This window comes from Salvelinus namaycush, unplaced genomic scaffold (assembly GCF_016432855.1).
Source record: "Salvelinus namaycush isolate Seneca unplaced genomic scaffold, SaNama_1.0 Scaffold368, whole genome shotgun sequence".
In the NCBI taxonomy this organism is placed as follows: Eukaryota; Metazoa; Chordata; class Actinopteri; order Salmoniformes; family Salmonidae; genus Salvelinus; species Salvelinus namaycush.
Genome location: NW_024060652.1, coordinates 58,551 through 81,869, shown reverse-complemented (window position 1 = coordinate 81,869; position 23,319 = coordinate 58,551). Strand labels below are relative to the sequence as shown.

The following is a 23,319-nucleotide window of genomic DNA, read 5'->3' as shown; positions in this document are numbered from 1 at the left end:
TCTGCAGTAGAGGTAACTCTGGGTCTTCCATTCCTGTGGCGGTTCTCATGAGAGCCAGTTTCATCATAACGCTTGATGTTTTTGCGACTGCACTGAAATTTTCCGTATTGACTGACCTTCATGTCTTAAAGTAATGATGAACTGTAGTTTCTTTGCTTTTTTGAGCTGTTCCTTCCATAATATGGACTTGGTCTTTTACCAAATAGGGCTATCTTCTGTATACCCCCCTACCTTGTCACAACACAATTGATTGACTCAAATGCATTAAGAAGGAAATAAATTCCACAAATGAACTTTTTAAGAAGGCACACCTGTTAATTGAAATGCATTCCAGGTGACTACCTCCATGAAGCTGGTTGAGAAAATGCCAAGAGTATGCAAAGCTGTCATCCAGGCAAAGGGTGGCTCTTTGAAGAATCTCAAATATAAAATATATTTTGATTTGTTTAACACTTTTTTTGGTTACTACATGATTTCATGTGTTATTTCATCGTTTTGATGTCTTAACTATTAAAATAGTAAAAATTATGAAAAACCCTTGAATGAGTATGTGTTGTAAAACTTTTGTGTGTGTGTGTGTATATATATATATATATATATATATATATATATATATATATATATATATATATATATATACACTGCTCAAAAAAATAAAGGGAACACTTAAACAACACAATGTAACTCCAAGTCAATCACACTTCTGTGAAATCAAACTGTCCACTTAGGAAGCAACACTGATTGACAATAAATTTCACATGCTGTTGTGCAAATGGAATAGACAACAGGTGGAAATTATAGGCAATTAGCAAGACACCCCCAATAAAGGAGTAGTTCTGCAGGTGGTGACCACAGACCACTTCTCAGTTCCTATGCTTCCTGGCTGATGTTTTGGTCACTTTTGAATGCTGGCGGTGCTTTCACGCTAGTGGTAGCATGAGACGGAGTCTACAACCCACACAAGTGGCTCAGGTAGTGCAGCTCATCCAGGATGGCACATCAATGCGAGCTGTGGCAAGAAGGTTTGCTGTGTCTGTCAGCGTAGTGTCCAGAGCATGGAGGCGCTACCAGGAGACAGGCCAGTACATCAGGAGACGTGGAGGAGGCCGTAGGAGGGCAACAACCCAGCAGCAGGACCGCTACCTCCGCCTTTGTGCAAGGAGGAGCACTGCCAGAGCCCTGCAAAATGACATCCAGCAGGCCACAAATGTGCATGTGTCTGCTCAAACGGTCAGAAACAGACTCCATGAGGGTGGTATGAGGGCCCGACGTCCACAGGTGGGGGTTGTGCTTACAGCCCAACACCGTGCAGGACGTTTGGCATTTGCCAGAGAACACCAAGATTGGCAAATTCGCCACTGGCGCCCTGTGCTCTTCACAGATGAAAGCAGGTTCACACTGAGCACATGAGCACATGTGACAGACGTGACAGAGTCTGGAGACGCCGTGGAGAACGTTCTGCTGCCTGCAACATCCTCCAGCATGACCGGTTTGGCGGTGGGTCAGTCATGTGCTCGCCAGAGGTAGCCTGACTGCCATTAGGTACCGAGATGAGATCCTCAGACCCCTTGTGAGACCATATGCTGGTGCGGTTGGCCCTGGGTTACTCCTAATGCAAGACAATGCTAGACCTCATGTTGCTGGAGTGTGTCAGCAGTTCCTGCAAGAGGAAGGCATTGATGCTATGGACTGGCCTGCCCGTTCCCCAGACCTGAATCCAATTGAGCACATCTGGGACATCATGTCTCGCTCCATCCAACAACGCCACGTTGCACCACAGACTGTCCAGGAGTTGGCGGATGCTTTAGTCCAGGTCTGGGAGGAGATCCCTCAGGAGACCATCCGCCACCTTATCAAGAGCATGCCCAGGCGTTGTAGGGAGGTCATACAGGCATGTGGAGGCCACACACACTACTGAGCCTCATTTTGACTTGTTTTAAGGACATTACATCAAAGTTGGATCAGCCTGTAGTGTGGTTTTCCACTTTAATTTTGAGTGTGACTCCAAATCCAGACCTCCATGGGTTGATAAATTTGATTTCCATTGATAATTTTTGTGTGATTTTGTTGTCAGCACATTCAACTATGTAAAGAAAAAAGTATTTAATAAGAATATTTCATTCATTCAGATCTAGGATGTGTTATTTTAGTGTTCCCTTTTATTTTTTTGAGCAGTGTATATATATACGTACATATACACACACACAGTTGAAGTTCAGAAGTTTACATACACTTTAGCAAAATACATTTAAACTCAGTTTTTCACAATTCCTGACATTTAATCCTAGTAAAAATTCCCTGTCGTAGGTTAGTTAGGATCACCACTTTATTTTAAGAATGTGAAATGTCAGAATTATAGTAGAGAGAATGATTTATTACAACTTTTATTTCTTTCATCACGTTCCCAGTGGGTCAGAAGTTTACATACTCAATTAGTATTTGGTAGCGTTGCCTTTAAATTGTTTAACTTGGGTCCAACGTTTCACTTAGCCTTCCACAAGCGCCCCACAATAAGTTGGGTGAATTATGGCCCATTCCTCCTGACAGAGCTGGTGTAACTGAGTCAGGTTTTTAGGCCTCGTTGCACGCACATGCTTTTCAGTTCTGCACACAAATGTTCTTTGGGATTGAGGTCAGGGCTTTGTGATGGCCACTCCAATTCCTTGACTTTGTTGTCCTTGAGCCATTTTGACAACTTTGGAAGTATGCTTGGGATCATTGTCCATTTGGAAGACTCATTTGCAACCAAGCTTTAACTTCTAACTAATGTCTTGATGTTGCTTCAATATATCCACATAATTTTCCTCCCTCATGATGCCATCTATTTTGTGAAGTGCATCAGTCCCTCCTGCAGCAAAGCACCCCCACAACATGCTGCCACCCACGTGCTTCATGGTTGGGATGGTGTTCTTCGACTTACAAGCCTCTCCCTTTTTCCTCCAAACATAACGATGGTCATTATGGTCAAACAGTTCTATTTTTATTTCATCAGACCAGGGGACATTTCTCCAAAAAGTACAATGTTTGTCCCCATGTGCAGTTGCAAACCGTAGTCTGGCTTTTTTTATGGCAGTTTTGGAGCAGTGGCTTCTTCCTTGCTGACCGGATTTTCAGGTTATAGCGATGTAGGAAACGTTTTACTGTGGATATAGATACTTTTGTACCCGTTTCCTCCAGCATATTCACAAGGTCCTTTGCTGTTGTTCTGGGATTGATTTGCACAAGTACGTTCATCTCTAGGACACAGAACGCGTCTCCTTCCTGAGCAGAATGACAGCTGTGTGGTCCCATGGTGTTTATACTTGCGCACTATTGTTTGTACAGATGAACGTGGTACCTTCAGGCGTTTGGAAATTGCTCCCAAGGATGAACCAGACTTGTGGAGGTCTACAATTTTTTTCTGAGGTCTTGGCTGATTTCTCTTGATTTTCCCATGATGTCAAGCAAAGAGGCACTGAGTTCGAAGGTAGGCCTTGAAATACATCCACAAATGCACCTCCAATTAACTCAAATGATCTCAATTAGCTTATCAGAAGCTTCTAGAGCCAAAACATAATTTTCTGGAATTTTCCAAGCTGTATTAAGGAACAGTCAACTTAGTGTATGTAAACTTCTGACCCACTGGAATTGTGATAGTGAATTCTAAGTTAAATAATCTGTCTGTAAACAATTGTTGGGAAAATTACTTGTGTCATGCACAAAGTAGATGTCCTAACCGACTTGCCAAAACTATAGTTTGTTAACAAGGAATTTGTGGAGAGGTAGAAAACGAGTTTGAATGACTTCAACTTAAGTTTATGTAAACCTCCGACTTCAACTATATATATATACAGTGGGGAGAACAAGTATTTGATACACTGCCGATTTTGCAGGTTTTCCTACTTACAAAGCAGGTAGAGGTCTGTAATTTTTTATCATAGGTACACTTTAACTGTGAAATGGAATCTAAAACAAAAATCCAGAAAATCACAATGTATGATTTTTAAGTAATTAATTTGCATTTTATTGCATGACATAAGTATTTGAACACCTATCAACCAGTAAGAATTCCGGCTCTCACAGACCTGTTCGTTTTTCTTTAAGAAGCCCTCCTGTTCTCCACTCATTACCTGTATTAACTGCACCTGTTTGAACTTGTTACCTGTATAAAAGACACCTGTCCACACACTCAATCAGGGATAAAATTGTAGACCTGCACAAGGCTGGGATGGGCTACAGGACAATAGGCAAGCAGCTTGGTGAGAAGGCAACAACTGTTGGCGCAATTATTAGAAAATGGAAGAAGTTCGAGATGACGGTCTGGGGCTCCATGCAAGATCTCACCTCGTGGGGCATCAATGATCATGAGGAAGGTGAGGGTTCAGCCCAGAACTACACGGCAGGACCTGGTCAATGACCTAAAGAGAGCTGGGACCACAGTCTCAAAGAAAACCATGGATTAAAATCCTGCAGCGCACGCAAGGTCCCCCTGCTCAAGCCAGCGCATGTCCAGGCCTCTCTGAAGTTTGCCAATGACCATCTGGATGATCCAGAGGAGGAATGGGAGAAGGTTGTGTGGTCTGATGAGACAAAAATAGAGCTTTTTGGTCTAAACTCCACTCGCCGTGTTTGGAGGAAGGATGAGTACAACCCCAAGAACACCATCCCAACCGTGAAGCATGGAGGTGGAAACATCATTCTTTGGGGATGCTTTTCTGCAAAGGGGACAGGACGACTGCACCGTATTGAGGGGAGGATGGATGGGGCCATGTATCGCGAGATCTTGGCCAACAACCTCCTTCCCTCAGTAAGAGCATTGAAGATGGGTCGTGGCTGGGTCTTCCAGCATGACAACGACCCAAAACACACAGCCAGGGCAACTAAGGAGTGGCTCCGTAAGAAGCATCTCAAGGTCCTGGAGTGCCCTAGCCAGTTTCCAGACCTGAACCCAATAGAAAATCTTTGGAGGGAGCTGGAAGTCCGTATTGCCCAGCGACAGCCCCGAAACCTGAAGGATCTGGAGAAGGTCTGTATGGAGGAGTGGGCCAAAATCCCTGCTGCAGTGTGTGCAAACCTGGTCAAGAACTACAGGAAACGTATGATCTCTGTAATTGCAAACAAAGGTATCAAATACTTATGTCATGCAATAAAATGCAAATTAATACAATGTGATTTTCTGGATTTTTGTTTTAGATTCCGTCTCTCACAGTTGAAGTGTACCTATGATAAAAATTACAGACCTCTACATGCTTTGTAAGTAGGAAAACCTGCAAAATCGGCAGTGTTTCAAATACTTGTTCTCCCCACTGTATGTATGTATATACACACACACACACACACACACACACACACACACACACACACACACACACACACACACACACACACACACACACACACACACACACACACACACATCTCAATCAGTGCATTCGGAAAGTATTCCCCTTTTATCACATTTTGTGACGTTACAGCCTTATTCTAAAATGGATTACATGTATTTTTTCCCCTGATCAATCTACACACAATACCCCACAATGACAAAGCGAAAACAGGTTTTTATTAGAAATGCATGTGTTATGGCTTAGATCCCGCTAACGGGATCGACTTGACAACAGCCAGTGAAAGTGCAGGGCGCAAAATTCAAAAAGATCTCATTCATTCAAATTCCTCAAACATACAAGTATTTTACACCATTTTAAAGATACACTTGTTGTAAATCCAGCCACAGTGTCCGATTTCAAAAAGGCTTCACAACGAAAGCACACCAAACGATTATGTTAGGTCAGTACCTAGTCACAGAAAAACACAGCCATTTTTCCAGCCAAAGAGTCACAAAAAGCAGAAATAGAGATGAAGGTCATCAAAGGTTAGTGATTCATTTTATCAGATGACACTCATAGGACTTCATGTTACAAAATACATGTATGTTTTGTTCGATAAATTTCATATTTATATCCAAAAATCTCAGTTTACATTGGCGCGTTACGTTCAGTAATGTTTTGCTTCCAAAACATCCGGTGATTTTGCAGAGAGCCACATCAATTTACAGAAATACTCATCATAAATGTTGATGAAAATACAAGTGTTATGCATGGAACTTTAGATAAACTTCTCCTTAATAAAGCTTTACCGAAAAAGCACACCATGCAATAATCTGAGTACGGCGCTCAGATACAAAAACAAGCCATACAGATATCCGCCATGTTGTGGAGTCAGTAAAAGTCAGAAATAGCGTTATAAATATTCACTTACCTTTGATGATCTTCATCAGAATACACTCCCAGGAATCCCAGTTCCACAATAAATGTTTGTTTTGTTTGCTAAATTCCATCATTTATGTCCAAATACCTCCTTTTTGTTCGCGCCTTGAGTTCACAAATCCAAATTCACGATGCGCAGGTCAGACAAAGTCAAAAAATTCCATTACAGTTCGTAGAAACATGTCAAACGATGTATACAATCAATCTTCAGGATGCTTTTAACATAAATCTTCAATAATGTTTCAACCGGAGAATTCCTTTGTCTTTAGAAAGGCAATGCAGGCAGCTACCTCTCACGGGAGCGCGCCTGAATGAGCTCATGGCACTCTGCCAGACCTGTTACTCAATCAGCTCTCATTCCCCCCTCCTTCACAGTAGAAGCCTTAAACAAGGTTCTAAAGACTGTTGACATCTAGTGGAAGTCTTAGGAAGTGCAATCGGACAAAATTTACACTATCTTGGATAGGCAAAGAGTTGAAAAACTAAAAACCTCAGATTTCCCACTTCTTGGTTGGATTTTTTCTCAGGTTTTTGCCTGCCATATGAGTTCTGTTATACTCACAGACATCATTCAAACAGTTAGAGTGTTTTCTATCCAAATCTACTAATTATATGCATATTCTAGCTTTTGGGCCTGAGTAGCAGGCAGTTTACTTTGGGCACCTTATTCATCCAAACTACTCAATACTGCCACCCAACCATTAACAAATGTGTAAAGATTTAAAAACGATACCTTATTTCCATAATTATTTAGACCCTTACTAAGTCCACCTGTGGTAAATTCAATTGATTTGACATGGTTTGGGAAGGCACACACCTGTCTATATAAGGTCCCACAGCTGAGAGTGCATGTCAGAGGAAAAACCAAGCCATGAGGTCAAAGAAATTGTCCGTAGAGCTCCGAGACAGGATTGTGTCGAGGCACATATCTGGGGAAGGGTACTAAAACATTTCTAAAGCATTGAAGGTTCCCAAGAACACAGTGGGCTCCATCATTCTTAAATGGAATAAGTTTGGAACCACCAAGATTCTTCCTAGAGCTGGCCGCCCAGACAAACTGAGCATTCTGGGGAGAAGGGCCTTGGGAGGTGACCAAGAACCCGATGGGCACTGACGGAGCTCCAGAGTTTCTCTGTGGAGATGGGAGAACCTTCCAGAAGGACGATTATCTTTGCAGCACTCTACCAATCAGGCCTTTATGGTAGAGTGGCCAGATGGAAGCCACTCAATAAGAGGCACGACAGCCCGCTCGGAGTTTGCCAAGAGGCACCTAAAGGACCGTCAGACCATGAGAAACAAGATTCTCTGGTCTGATGAAACCAAGATTGAACTCTTTGGCCTGGATGCCAAGCATCACGTCTGGAGGAAACCTGGCACCATCCCTATGGATAAGCGTGGTGGCAGTATCATGCTGTGGGGATGTTTTTCATCCACAGGGACTGGGGGACTAGTCAGGATCGAGGGAAAGATGAATGGAGCAAAGTACAGAGATATCCTTGACGAAAACCTGCTTCAGAGAGCTCCGGACCGCCGACTCGGGCCCGGATTTGAACCCGATCAAACATCTCTGGAGAGACCTGAAAATAGCTGTGCAGCGACGCTCCCCATCCAACGTGACAGAGCTTGAGAGGATCTGCAGAGAAGAATGGGAGAAACTTCCCAAATACAGGTGTGCCAACCTTGTAGGGGTGAATAGTTAGGCACGCTCAAGTTCCGTTTTTTTTGTCTTAATTCTTGTTTATTTCACGAAAATATTTTGCATCTTCAAAGTGGTAGATGTGTAAATTAATTATACAACCCCCTCCAAAAAATCTATTTTAATCCCAAGTTTTAAGGCAACAAAATAGGAAAAATACCAAGGGGGTGGATACTTTTGCAAGCCACTGTAAATCAAATCAAATCAAAGTTTTTTTTTGTCACGTGCACTGAATACAACAGGTGTAGACCTTACAGTTAAATGCTTACTTACAACCTCCAACCAACAGTGCGATTTCTAAGTAAAAAAAGGTATTAGGTGAACAATAGATAAGTAAAAAAATAAAAAACTGAAATAAAACAACAGTAAAAAAGACAGTGAAAAATAACTGTTGCGAGGCTATATACAGTAGCGAGGCTAGAGGTCCTGGATGGCAGGCAGCTTAGCCCCAGTGATGTACTGAGCAGTACGCATTACCCTCTGTAGTGCCTTGCGTTCGATGGCCGAGCAGTTGCCGTACCAGGCAGTGATACAACCAGTCAGGATGCTCTCGATGTTGCAGCTGTAGAACCTTTTGAGGATCTGAGGACCCATGCCAAATCTTTTTAGTTTCCTGAGGGGGAATAGGCTTTCTCGTGCCCTCTTCACGACTGTCTTGGTGTGTGTGGACCATTCTAGTTTGTTGGTAATGTGGACATCAAGGAACTTGAAGCTCTCAACCTGCTCCACTACAGCCCCGTCGATGAGAATGGGGGCATGCTCGGTCCTCCTTTTCTTGTAGTCCACAATCATCTCCTTAGTCTTGGTTACGTTGAGAGATAGGTTGTTATTCTGGCACTACACGGCCAGGTCTCTGACCTCCTCCCTATAGGCTGTCTTGTTGTTGTCTGTGATCAGGCCTACCACTGTTGTGTCGTCTGCAAACTTAATGATAGTGTTAGAGTCATGCCAGGCCACGCAGTCGTGGGTGAACAGAGCGTACAGGAGGGGACTGAGCACGCACTCCTGAGGGGCTCCAGTGTTAAGGATCAGCGTGGCAGATGTGTTGCTACCTACCCTCACCACCTGGGGGCGGTCCATCAGTAAGTCCAGGATCCAGTTGCAGAGGGAGGTGTTTAGTCCCAGGATCCTTAGCTTAGTGATGATCTTTGAGGGTACTATGGTGTTGAACGCTGAGCTGTAGTCAATGAATAGCATTCTCACGTAGGTGTTCCTTTTGTACAGGTGGGAAAGGGCTACGTGTCTGTAGTCATTTAGGCAGGTTGCCTTAGTGTTCTTGGGCACAGGGACTATGGTGGTCTGCTTGAAACATGTTGGTATTACAGACTCAATCAGGGACATGTTGAAAATGTCAGTGAAGACATCTGCCAGTTGGTCAGCACATGCCCGGAGCACACGTCCTGGTAATCCGTCTGGCCCCGCAGCCTTGTGAATGTTGACCTGTTTAAAGGTCTTACTCACGTCAGCTACGGAGAGCGTGATCACACAGTCGTCCGGAACAGCTGATGCTCTCATGCATGCCTCAGTGTTGCTTGCCTCGAAGCGAGCATAGAAGTGATTTAGCTCATCTGGTAGGCTTGTGGCACTGGGCAGCTCGCGGCTGTGCTTCCCTTTGTCGTCTGTAATAGTTTGCAAGCCAAATAAGACGCTCATCGAAGCCGGTGTAGTACGAATGAATCTCAGCCCTGTAAATGTGATATTTCTGGTTTCTATTTCATTATAAATGTGTAAAAATGTCTAAACCTGTTTTTGCTTTGTCAAGGGATCTGAATACTTTCCGAATGCACTGTACATATTTACAAAAACAATATGGGGGATTGGAAATGATGCTGACATTTACATTGATAGATTGTAGCTTCCATCTGCAATATTAAAGCTGATCTATTCCCCAAAAAATAAAACATTTTAATTCTTTGAAGGAATAACATCTAGGGATTTAGTGTGTATTGAGAAATGCGTAAATGGCCCATGTGATAGAGAATGGAGAAAATATAGGAGATATTGTGTTGAAATGGCATTGGGCCCAGGATGCAGCGGTATACACTGAGTGTCCAAAACACTAGGAACATCTTCCTAATACTGAGTTGCACCCTGGTCTAATCCATGGAAACAGCATTTGTTCCTAATGTTTTGTACACTAAGTGTATGTGTTTTGGAGGCTGCAGCTAAGACTGCTACACCGTGTATGTAAAATGTGTGTAGAAGTTAAATGTAAAAACACATTTTTGAAAGCAAATTTTTGACCTTCGAAAAAGAATGCAAAGACTGCTAGACCATGACTTTTGAGGGGAAAACAAATATTTTCTACCCTTTAAAATGCTTTTTCTGTCTGTATAAGGAATCTGGCAACAAGAACTCTCACTACCATGACAACAACCTGATATCCTCTGTGGCCAACCTGTTTTCTGCTGGTACAGACACCACAGGGACAACCCTACGCTGGGCTTTGATGCTAATGGCCAAGTACCCCCTTATACAGGGTAAGTATCAATGTGCAAACAGACACACGCCTTTGTACAGACATTGCAAGTGATTGTAGTAATGCAAGACAATCAAGGTGTTACTTGCTGTAAACATTTCCAAATTGCCCACTTGAACCACAGACCAGTTTATAGTTTGTTTCAAATGCTTTAACACTGTGAATGAAGCTGTAATCTACATGAATGTAACTAAATGTGTAGAAATGACAATATTTCAACCAGATTTTCTCATTGGGATAACCTACATGTGTAAGGCAGCCAAGTGATATATATATATATATATATATATATATATATATATAATGGAATTGTACTATGGTGTGGTATTTATGTGGCAATAAAGGATACTGTAGCCACAGAGGACAACAGGTTCTTAACTTGGGATGGAGAGCAGTGGCGCAAATACCTGGAAAGATGCATGATTGGAGTAGAATACACAATTATAATATTTATTATTAGAACAGAAAGATAAATAAAAAAACGAGTCCATAAATTGTCTGCAAAAAGTCTTCAGAAAGATTCTCAGAAAATTACACTCGAATTACATCTGTTCGACATCCTTCAATGTCGAACAGATAATGCACTTTCCCCACCCTCCAACTTGACTTCCCCACCCTACAGCTTGGACAGGTGTATATTTTTTGTGTGCAGCTTTTCCGTATTTGCGTATAAGCATTTTTTGGAACATCATTTTAGATTTTCAAGACACGGAACTCAGTGCCATTTTTCATTACACTAAATGCATTTTTAAAATATACACTGACCAAAAATATAAACGCAACAACTTCAAAGATTTTACTGAGGTACAGTTCATATAAGGAAATAAGTCAATTGAATTAAATTCATTAGGGCCTAATCTATGGGTTCCACATGACTGGGAATACAGATATGCATCTGTTGGTCAGAGAGACCTTTAAAAAAAAGGTAGGGGTGTGGATCAGAAAACCAGTCAGTATCTGGTAAGACCACCATTTCCCTCATGCAGTGCGACACTTCTCCTTCGCATAGAGTTGATCAGGCTGTTGATTGTGGCCTGTGGAATGTTGTCCCACTTCTCTTCAATGGCTGTGCGAAGTTGCTGGATATTGGCGGGAACTGGAACACGCTGTCATACACATCGATCCAGAGCATCCCAAACATGCTCAAAGTGTGACATGTCTGGTGAGTATGCAGGTCATGGAAGAAGTGGGACATTTTCAGCTTCCAGGAATTGTGTACAGATCCTTGCGACATGGGGCCGTGCATTGTCATGCTTAAACATGAGGCGATGGCGGCAGATGAATGGCACGACAATGTTTTCAGGATCTCGTCATGGTATCTCTGTGCATTCAAATTGCCATCAAGAAAATGCAATTGTGTTCGTTGTCCGTTGCTTATACCTGTCCATACCATTGCCCCATGGTGGCGGTGGGGTTCTCTGTTCACAATGTTGACATCAGCAAACTGCTCACCCACACGACGCCCACACTGTCTGCCATCTGACCGGTACAGTTGAAACTGGGATTCACCCGTGAAGAGCACACTTCTCCAGGATATAAGTGGCTATCGAAGGTGAGCATTTGGATTTTTGTTCAGTTTAGTTGCCTTCTCCAAACAGCCAATATATTAATTCAAATCAAATCAAATTTTATTGGTCACATACACGTGTTTAGCAGATGTTATTGCGGGTGTAGCGAAATGCTTGTTCTTCTAGCTCCGACAGTGCAGTAATATCTAACAAGTGATATCTAACAGTTTCACAACATACATTTGAAATCAGAAGTTTACATACACTTAGGTTGGAGTCATTAAAACTCGTTTTTCAACGACTCCACAAATGTCTTGTTAACAAACTATAGTTTTGGCAAGTCGGTTAGGACATCTACTTTGTGCATGACACAAGTAATTTGTCCAACAATTGTTTACAGACAGATAATTTCACTTATATTTCACTGTATCACAATTCCAGTGGGTCAAAAGTTTACATACACTAAGTTGACCGTGCCTTTAAACAGCTTGGAAAATTCCAGAAAATTATGTCATGGCTTTAGAAGCTTCTGGTAGACTAATTGAAATAATTTGAGTAAAATAGAATGTGCATTTGTGGATGTATTTCAAGGCCTACCTTCAAACGCAGTGCCTCTTTGCTTGTCATCATGGGAAAATCAAAAGAAATCAGCCAAGACATCAGAATTGTTTTTGTAGACCACAAGTCTGGTTCATCCTTGAGAGCAATTTCCAAATGCCCGAAGGTACCACGTTCATCTGTATGCAAGTTTAAACACCATGGGACCACTCAGCCGTCATACCGCTCAGGGAGGAGACGCGTTCTGTCTCCTAGAGTTGAACGTACTTTTGGTGTGAAAAGTGCAAATCAATCCCAGAACAACAGCAAAGGACCTTGTGAAGATGCTGGAGGAAACAGGTACCAAAGTATCTATATCCACAGTAAAACAAGTCCTATATCGACATAACCTGAAAGGCCGCTCAGCAAGAAAGAAGCCACTGCTCCAAAACCGCCATAAATAAGCCAGACTACGGTTTGCAACTGTACATGGGGACAAAGATCGTACTTTTTGGAGAAATGTCCTGTGGTCTGATGAAACAAAAATAGAACTGTTTGGCCATAATGATCATCATTATGTTTGGAGGAAAAGGGGGGAGGCTTGCAAGAAGAACACCATCCCAACCGTGAAGCACGGGGGTGGCAGCATCATGTTGTGGGGGTACTTTGTTGCAGGAGGGTCTGATGTACTTCACAAAATAGATGGCATCATGAGGCAGGAAAACGTGGATATATTGAAGAAACATCTCAAGACATCAATCAGGAAGTTAAAGCTTGGTCGCAAATGGGTCTTCCAAATGGACAATGACCCCAAGCACACTTCCAAAGTTGTGGCAAAATGGCTTAAGGACAACAAAGTCAAAGTATTGGAGTGGCCATCACAAAGCCATGACCTCAACCCTATAGAAAATCTTTGGGCAGAACTGAAAAAGTATTTGCAAGCAAGGAGTCCTACAAACCTGACTCAGTTACATCAGCTCTGTCAGGAGGAATGGGCCAAAATTCACCCAACTTATTTTGGGAAGCTTGCGGAAGGCTACCCGAAACATTTGACACAAATTAAACAATTTACAGGCAATGCTACCAAATGCTAATTGAGTGTATGTAAACTAATTACCCACTGGGAATGTGATGAAAGAAATTAATGCTGAAATAAATAATTCTCTCTACTATTATTCTGACATTTCACATTCTTAAAATAAAGTGGTGATCCTAACTTACCTAAAACAGGATTTTTACTAGGATTAAATGTCAGGAATTGTGAAAAACTATGTTTTAAATGTATTTGGCTACGGTGTATGTAAACTTCCAACTTCAACTGTGTACCCAAATACACACACATCTAAGTAAGGAATGGATTAAGAATATATACATACATGTCAGAGCGGCATTGGACTAAGATACATTGGCATAGTAAAGAATACAGTATATACATATGAGATGGGTGATGCAATATGTAAACACAAATAAAGTGGATAAGATGCCGTAGAACAGTGTAGAGTACAGCTTATGCATATAAGATGAGTAATGCAAGATACGGAAACATTAAAGTGGCTAGTGTTTAATTTCCTTCAAGTGGCCAGTGATTTCTAATATATGTCTATAGGCAGCAGCCTCTGATGTGCTGGATATGGCTGTTTAACAGTCAGTGGCGTAGTATAGAATACTATACAGTATATACATATGAGATGGGTGATGCAATATGTAAACACAAAGTGGCTAAGATACAGTAGAATAGTGTAGAGTGCAGTTTATGCATATGAGATGAGTAATGCAAGATACGGAAACATAATTAAAGTGGCTAGTTATTTCAAATCTATGTCTATAGGCAGCCGTCTCTGATGTGCTAGTGATGGCTGTTTAGCAGTCTGATGGCCTTGAAATAGAAGCTGTTTTTCCAGTCTCTCGGTCCCAGCTTTGATGCACCTGTACTAACCTCGCCTTTTGGATGATAGCGGGGTGAACAGGCAGTGGCTCGGGTGGTTGATGTCCTTGATGATCTTTTTGGCATTCCTGTGACATCAGGTGCTGTGGGTGTCCAGGAGGGTGGGTAGTTTGCCCCCGGTAATGCGTTGGGCAGACAGCACCACCTCTCTGGAGCGGTTGTGGGCGGTGTAGTTGCCGTTCCAGGCGGTGATACAGCCCGACAGGATGCTCTCAAATTGTGCATCTGTAAAAGTTTGAGGGCTTTAGGTGTTAAGTCAAATTTCTTTAGCCTTCCTGAGGTTGAAGAGGCGCTGTTGCACCTTCTTCACCACACTGTCTGTGTGGGTGGACCATTTCAGTTTGTCAGTGATGTGTATGCCGAGGAACTAAAAACTTTCCACCTTCTCCACTGAGGTCCCATCGATGTGGATAGGGGGTTGCTCCCTCTGCTTTTTCCTGAAGTCCATGATCATCTCCTTAGTTTTGTTGACGTTGAGTGAGAGGTTCTTTTCCTGGCACCACACTCCCAGAGCCCTCACCTCCTCCCTGTAGACTGTCTCATCATTGTTGATAATAAAGCCTACCACTTGGGTCATCTGCAAACTTGATGATTGAGTTGGAGGCGTGCTTGGCCAAGCAGTCATGGGTGAACAGGGAGTACAGGAGAGGGCTGAGCACACACTTTTGTGGGGCCCCAGTGTTGAGGATCAGCGAAGAGGTGTTGTTTTCTACTTTCATCACCTGAGGGCGACCCGTCAGGAAGTCCAGGACCCAGTTGCACAGGGCTGGGTTCAGACCCAGGGCCTCGAGCTTGATGATGAGCTTGGAGGGTACTATGGTGTTGAATGCTGAGCTATAGTCAATGAACAGCCTTTTTACATAGGTATGCCTCTTGTCCAGATGGGTTAGGGCAGTGTGCAGTGTGGTGGCGATTGCATCGTCTGTGGATCTATTGGGGCGGTAAGCAAATTGAAGTGGGTCTAGGGTGGCCGGTAGGGTGGAGGTGATATGATCCTTGACTAGTCTCTCAAAGCACTTCATGATGACAGAGGTGAGTGCTACGCTGCAATAGTCATTTAGTTAAATTACCTTTGTCCCTGTACCTAAGAAAGAGATGGTGGCCATCTTGAAGCATTTGGGAACAACAGACCAGCCAGAATATATCTGTGTATACACCAGCCAGCTGGTCTGTGCATGCTCTGAGGATGCGGCTAGGGATACCATCCGGGCCGGCAGCTTTGCGAGGGTTAACACGCTTAAATGTCTTACTCACATCGGAGAAGGAGAGCCCACAGTCCTTGGTAGTGGGCCGTGTCAGTGGCACTGTATTGTCCTCAAAGCGAGCGAAGGTGTTCAGCCTGTCCGGAAGCAAGACGTCGGTGTCCGCGACGTGGCTGGTTTTCCTTTTATAATCTGTGATTGTCTGTAGACCCTGCCCCATACATCTCGTGTCTGAGCTGTTGAACTGAGACTCAACTTTGTCCCAATACCGACGTATAGTCTGCTTGATTGCTTTGTGGAGGGAATAACTACACTGTTTGTATTCTTCCATTTTCCCAGTCTTGCCCTGGTTAAATGCGGTGGTTCGTGCTTTCAGTTTTGAGCGAATGCTCCCATCTATCCACGGTTTCTGTTTGGGGTCGGTTTTAATAGTCAGTGGGTACAACCTATGCACTTCCTGATAGACACATTTACCAATACGGTGAATGAGTTTATTATTTTCTGAAGCTACTCTGAACATATCTGTTACGGATACAAGTGTTCTGTGTGTATCCTGTGTGTATTTCTTTTCTCTCCTTCTCCCCTACTCACAGGTGACAATAATCATTCCCCAATCAGTCATCAATCAGTCGCTAATCAGAAGACACCTGCTCCTTTTCCCTTACCCAATCACAGTCCCTTTCCCTTGGTTTAAAACCCCTGTCAGTTGTTGTCTCCCCAGCTCAATCTCTTTGTAACATGCCTTCTGTCTGTAGGTCGCTTGTGTGTTTTGCAGCTACATGTCACTTTGTCCCCACCTGTGAGTATTGTTTTGGTTATGGTGTTTGAGTGTTTGTTTGATGGTGGGAAAAGGGGGTAACCAGACAAGTTGCCCTTGGGCTACACTACCCGTAGTTAAACATTGTTAAAAACACTAGTTAGAACTGGGCGGACCACCCCCTGTATTTTTGGTTAGTTAGTTAGCTGTTTGTGAAGTAGGCTAGTCTAGCTTAGGGGTGTTTTTGAATTATTATTCTTTCATTCCTTGGGTCCCGCTCAGCCCCTTTTCCTGCTTCCCCCCCCCATTTACCGTGTGTTTATAAATAAACATTTAGTGTTTGACGGTAATTAAGTTGTCTGTGTTATTTGTTCTCACTGTTACGTTTTCACTACTATAATTTGCATGAGTTGTGTTACGGGTCCCATTACCATCCCCCCCTAGACTGTCGGGCCAAAGGGATTCGTAACATAAGTGGGGGCTCATCCGGGATCTGTCATTACTGACACCCATACCGCTTGTGCAGATTGTTTTAGTGGTCTAGTTCAGTGTTGAACGTTATAGCTAAAGTAGAATTAGTGTTTGCTATTTGTTGGCTCTGTGTAGTAATTAAAAATGGCTACATTTGATTTGAAGTCCTTTTTGGATAACCCTTCGTGGGAGGTTTTTGATAGGTGTCGTAGAGTTGATTTAATGACCTTGGCTGACCATTATTCAGTATTGATTCCACAGAATGTAGTTAAAGCGGAGGTTAAACAATTAGTGTTGAATGTTTTGTTGGAGGAACAGGTGCTTGTATTACCGCTGCCTGAGCCTACTACCCCTGTAGGGGATGTTGCTGCTCCTCTAAGCCCAGTGGTGTCTGAGGGCGAGGCTAAAGCTCCAGCCACATTGCCCCGTTTTGATCCACTCTCCCCACAGTCAACTGGTGATACCAGGAGGGATGGCCGGTCAATACAGTTCCAACTGGAGGCGGAAGAGAGAGCCCAAATTAGGCGAGAGACTCTCCAGTTGGAGATGTGTAAAATTGAGGCAGAACAGCGGCAGATGGAGTTAAAAATGGAGAAGTGTAAAATTGAGGCAGAACAGCGGCAGATGGAGTTAAAAATGGAGATGTGTAAAATTGAGGCAGAAAAAGAACGAGAACAGCGGCAGATGGAGTTAAAAATGCGCCAGATGGAACTGGAGGCAGAGACAGCGAGGCTAGCCTTCGTTCCTGCAGTGACTGTTAGTGAGCCGTCCTCACCAACTAGAGATCCCAACACTTTTGACATTAGTAGGCAGATTGCCTTAGTACCTTTGTTCAGAGAGTCAGAGGTTGACTCCTATTTTTGTGTATTTGAACGTATAGCCGTAGCCTTGAAATGGCCTAAAGAGGTATGGTGCCTATTACTTCAGTGTAAATTAACTGGTAAAGCCCAAGAGGTTTTGTCAGCGCTACCTCTTGAAGACAGTTTAAATTATGAAGTGGTCAAAGCTACTGTTCTTCGCGCCTATGAGCTTGTGCCTGAGGCATACCGACAGAGATTTAGGTCTCATAAGAAGTCTTCTAGTAAGACTTATGTGGAATTTGCTAGAGAGAAGGGAAATCTGTTTGATAAATGGCATGCTGCTAGCAAGGTAACTGATTTTAACTCTCTCCGGGAGTTAATTTTGTTGGAAGAGTTGAAAAATTGCTTACCTGAACGCATTGTAGTGTACCTAAACAAACAGAAAGTAGCCTCCCTGTCAGAAGCGTCTGTGTTGGCAGACGAGTTTGTGTTGACGCACAAGAGTGTGTTTTCGGCTCATACTGAGAGTAGAGTTACAGAATTGCCTACTTATAGCCCTAGTCGGCCAGCAGTATATCAAGCACGCCAGAAAAATGAGCGTCCCTGTTTCTATTGTCATAAGGTGGGACATATGATTAATGATTGCTTCCTGCTAAAACGTAAACAAGGGATGCCTCTTCGTGCCAAGCCACCAACAGGTGTTGGTCTAATTCGTACGGTTGTGAGGTCTGAAACGAAACAGGTGCCTAAGGGTAAATGTATTTTGAAAGACCCAGTTCCCGACCGTAGTTATGAACCGTTCATTTTCGAGGGGTTTGTGTCCCTAGCGAATGACGAAGCGTCTCAGCGTCCGGTTAAAATCCTTAGAGATACTGGTGCGGCGCAGTCGTTTATATTGTCTGATGTGTTGCCCTTATCCGACGATACATACTGTGGTTCCAGTGTGTTAGTTCAGGGTATAGAAATGGGTTTTGTCCCAGTGCCATTGCACTTTGTGAAAGTACACTCTGAGTTAATCAGTGGAATATTCAGAGTGGGGGTACGTCCTGTTGCCAGTAAAAGGTGTGACCTTTATATTGGGTAACGATATTGCCGGAGGAAAGATAGTACCCATATTGGAAGTATTGGATAAAAGTGACCACTCTCTCTCCAATGAGCTGGCACAGAGTTATCCACATGTGTTCCCTGCTTGTGCTGTCACTCGTGCTCAGGCACGACAAGAGAGTGACGTGATAGATTTGTCGAACACTGTTCTGTTCAAAGAGGATGATCAAGAGGATGGGTTGTGTGCTACCTCTGGGAAGCTGATCACCTCTGACAAACAGCCCAGGAAAGAAGCGAAGAATGTTGAACTTATTGCTGATGCAATACAGTTACCAGTCACTCGTGAGCAGCTGGTTGCTAACCAAAAGGTTGACACCAAGCTTGCTAAATGTTTTTCTAGTGTTGTCTCATTGGAAGAGGTAAAGAAGAAAAACGTGGCTTACTTCATTGATGGTAATCTCCTCATGCGTAAATGGACATCCCATGATGACGCGGGCGGAGATTGGAATGCTGTTTACCAAATAGTGATTCCTACAGCCTTTCGACAAAATGTGTTATCCCTTGCTCATGATCACCAGTGGTCCGGTCATTTAGGAATCACAAAAACTTATGATCGGATTCTTCGCCATTTCTTTTGGCCAGGTTTAAAACAAGATGTGGCTCAGTACTGTCGTACATGCCACACATGTCAGATAACAGGAAAACCAAATCAGGTTATTCCTCCCGCTCCTCTTTGTCCAATACCTGTCATAGGTGAACCATTCGAACATGTGGTGGTTGATTGTGTTGGACCGTTACCGAAGACAAAATCGGGTAACCAGTTTCTGTTGACAATTATGTGTATGGCAACAAGATACCCCGAGGCCATTCCTCTGCGAAGGATTACAGCCCCTGTAGTGAGTAAAGCCTTAATTAAATTCTTCACGACATTCGGATTACCTAAGGTGGTACAAAGTGATCAAGGTACCAATTTCCTGTCCAAGCTTTTCAAGCAGGTGTTAAAATCCTTGTCAATTACGCACCGTGTGTCAAGCGCCTATCACCCAGAGTCTCAGGGTGCGCTTGAACGTTGGCATCAGACATTGAAGTCTATGCTACGTAAATATTGTTTGGAATCTGAGAAAGATTGGGATGAGGGAGTTCCTCTAGTTTTGTTTGCTGCTCGTGAAACTGTACAGGAGTCCCTAGGTTTCAGCCCGGCTGAACTAGTGTTTGGTCACACAGTGAGAGGACCAATGAAAGTTCTTAAAGAACAGTTTTTGTCCCAAGAGTTGTGTACAGGAGATGAAAATGTGTTGGACTACGTTAGTCGCTTTCGGGAGCGCCTACACCAAGCCTGTGCTCTTGCAAAGGAAGCTCTGTCTTCCTCCCAAAGGAGCATGAAAAGACACTATGATAAAGAGGCTGTTTCTCGTCCACTACAGCCAGGTGACCAAGTACTGGTGTTATTGCCTGTTCCAGGATCTTCACTGTCAGCTCGTTTCTCTGGTCCTTATTTCATTGAGAAGAAATTAAGTGAAACTGATTATGTGCTTCAAACGCCTGATAGAAAACGCCAATCTCGTGTGTGCCACATTAACATGTTAAAAGCATACCACACCCGACCCATCACCCAAGTGGATAGTTCAAAAACAGAGGAAGGTACGGCTGTCTCCGCTGCTTCTACTGCTATGATAGTGGACTGTCATATTGATAATGTTGAGGGAGATGGATTAGAGTTGCGCAATACTCAGCAGCAGTGCATTAGATTGCCCAACTCAGAAATGCTGTTGTCTATCCAGTCAGGTCTGGTTCATTTAACGGACGGACAGGCCGACGATGTTGTGAGGCTACTACAGAGTTTTCCATGTCTCTTTAATGACGTTCCTACTCGCACAAACGTGTTGGAACATGACATTAATGTTGGAAATGCTACACCTATCAAGCAACACCCCTATCGTATCAACGCTTCCAAAAGGAAGATAATGAGGGATGAAGTGACATATTTGTTGGAGAATGACCTGGCTACGCCAAGTTCAAGCCCTTGGAGTTCTCCTTGCATTCTGGTTCCTAAACCTGATGGTACGTCCAGGTTATGTACGGATTATCGAAAGGTTAATTCTGTCACAATGCCAGATTCATTCCCGTTACCCAGACTGGACGACTGTATCGACACTATTGGAGCTGCTAAGTATGTTACTAAGTTGGACCTCTTAAAAGGTTACTGGCAGGTTCCGTTAACTTCACGTGCTTCGGAGATTTCTGCCTTTGTAACCCCAGACAACTTCCTACAGTACTCAGTCATGGCTTTTGGGATGCGAAATGCACCAGCCACTTTCCAACGACTGGTTAACTCCGTATTAGCTGGAGTACCCAACTGTAGTGCTTATCTTGATGATCTGGTGATTTATTCGTCTGAGTGGTCAGATCATGTTGACTCTCTCAGGGTAGTATGTGAACGGTTGGCAGCTGCTTCGCTAACCCTGAACTTGGCAAAGTGCGAGTTTGGAAAAGCTACTGTTACTTATCTTGGCAAAGAGGTCGGCCATGGACAGGTGCGCCCTGTTGATGCCAAGGTCTTGGCTATAACTGCATTTCCCGCACCTACCACCAGACGACAGCTACGCCGCTTTTTAGGGATGGTTGGCTACTACCGTAGTTTCTGTCAATTTTTCTGCGGTAGTTGCTCCATTGACCGATTTGCTCAGTCCGGCTAAATCATTTGTGTGGTCTCCGGATTGTAAAAGAGCTTTTGAATCTGCGAAAGCCCTCTTGTGTAATACCCCTGTACTTGCTGCTCCGGATTTTGAAAAACCGTTTCAACTTGAGGTAGATGCTAGTGCCAGAGGTGCTGGTGCTGTTCTACTGCAGCAGGACAAGAGTGGAGTGGATCATCCAGTGTGTTATTTTTCTTGGAAGTTTAACAAATGTCAGACAAGTTATGCCACAATAGAACAGGAAGCTCTTGCTTTGTTGTTGGCTCTGCAGTACTTTGAGGTGTACATTGGTTCCAGTGCCCTACCCGTGATTGTATATACGGACCACAACCCCTTAGTGTTTCTCCACCGTATGTACAATCAGAACCAGCGCCTAATGCGTTGGGCCCTGATTGTGCAAAATTATAATTTGGAGATCCGCCACAAAAAGGGTTCAGAAAATGTATTGGCAGATGCTTTGTCACGTGTGTAAAAATAATGATGTTTGTATGTTTTGTAAATGTGTTCGCAATCCCTAGGGTTGCGCTTTTAAGGGTGGGAGTGTTACGGATACAAGTGTTCTGTGTGTATCCTGTGTGTATTTCTTTTCTCTCCTTCTCCCCTACTCACAGGTGACAATAATCATTCCCCAATCAGTCATCAATCAGTCGCTAATCGGAAGACACCTGCTCCTTTTCCCTTACCCAATCACAGTCCCTTTCCCTTGGTTTAAAACCCCTGTCAGTTGTTGTCTCCCCAGCTCAATCTCTTTGTAACATGCCTTCTGTCTGTAGGTCGCTTGTGTGTTTTGCAGCTACATGTCACTTTGTCCCCACCTGTGAGTATTGTTTTGGTTATGGTGTTTGAGTGTTTGTTTGATGGTGGGAAAAGGGGGTAACCAGACAAGTTGCCCTTGGGCTACACTACCCGTAGTTAAACATTGTTAAAAACACTAGTTAGAACTGGGCGGACCACCCCCTGTATTTTTGGTTAGTTAGTTAGCTGTTTGTGAAGTAGGCTAGTCTAGCTTAGGGGTGTTTTTGAATTATTATTCTTTCATTCCTTGGGTCCCGCTCAGCCCCTTTTCCTGCTTCCCCCCCCCATTTACCGTGTGTTTATAAATAAACATTTAGTGTTTGACGGTAATTAAGTTGTCTGTGTTATTTGTTCTCACTGTTACGTTTTCACTACTATAATTTGCATGAGTTGTGTTACGGGTCCCATTACCATCCCCCCTAGACTGTCGGGCCAAAGGGATTCGTAACAATATCCCAGTCTGCGTGATCAAAATAATCTGGAAGCGTGAATACCGATTGAATAGTCCTTACCACGGGTGCTTCCTGTTTGAGTTTCTGCCTATACGAAGAGAGGAGCAAGATGGAATCATGATCCGATTTGCCGAATGGAGTTCGGGGGAGGTTCTTATATGCATTCCGGAAGGTAGTGTAACAGTGGTAGAGAGTTTTAGCCGTGCAAGTACATAGAGTTGATAGACTTTCGGGAGCCTTTTCTTCAAGTTTGCTTTGTTAAAATCCACAGCTACAAAAAATGCAGCCCCAGGATATGTGGTTTCCAGTTTGCATAAAGTCCATTGAAATTCTTTCAGGGCCGTCGTGGTATTGGCTTGAGTGGGGGATATAGATGGATGTGGCTATTATTGATGTAAATTCCCTCGGGAGATAGTACGGTCGGCATTTGATTGTGAGATATTCTAGTTTGGGTGAACAGAAGGACTTCAGTTCCTGTATGTTATCACAGTTACACCATAAGTCGTTAGTCATAAAACATATACCTCCACCCTTCTGCTTCCCTGAGAGATGTTTATTCCTGTCGGCACGATGCTTTGAGAACCCAACTGGCTTTATGGAGTCAGACAGAATATCTTGAGAGCCATCTTTCTGTGAAGCAGAGTATATTACAATCCCTGGTGTCTCTCTGAAAATCCACTCTCGCCTTGAGCTTG

At 43.4% G+C, this 23,319-nt stretch overlaps 1 protein-coding gene across 1 annotated transcript in view; it reads left to right on the top strand.

The window, feature by feature from the left end:
- Positions 1–23,319, top strand: part of LOC120040609 (cytochrome P450 2K1-like) — a 37,153-nt gene that overhangs the window by 10,987 nt on the left and 2,847 nt on the right. The window contains exon 6 of the mRNA XM_038985695.1: positions 10,277–10,418. Coding sequence (XP_038841623.1) covers positions 10,277–10,418 — 142 coding nt within the window. The remainder of the gene's footprint in view (positions 1–10,276; positions 10,419–23,319) is intronic.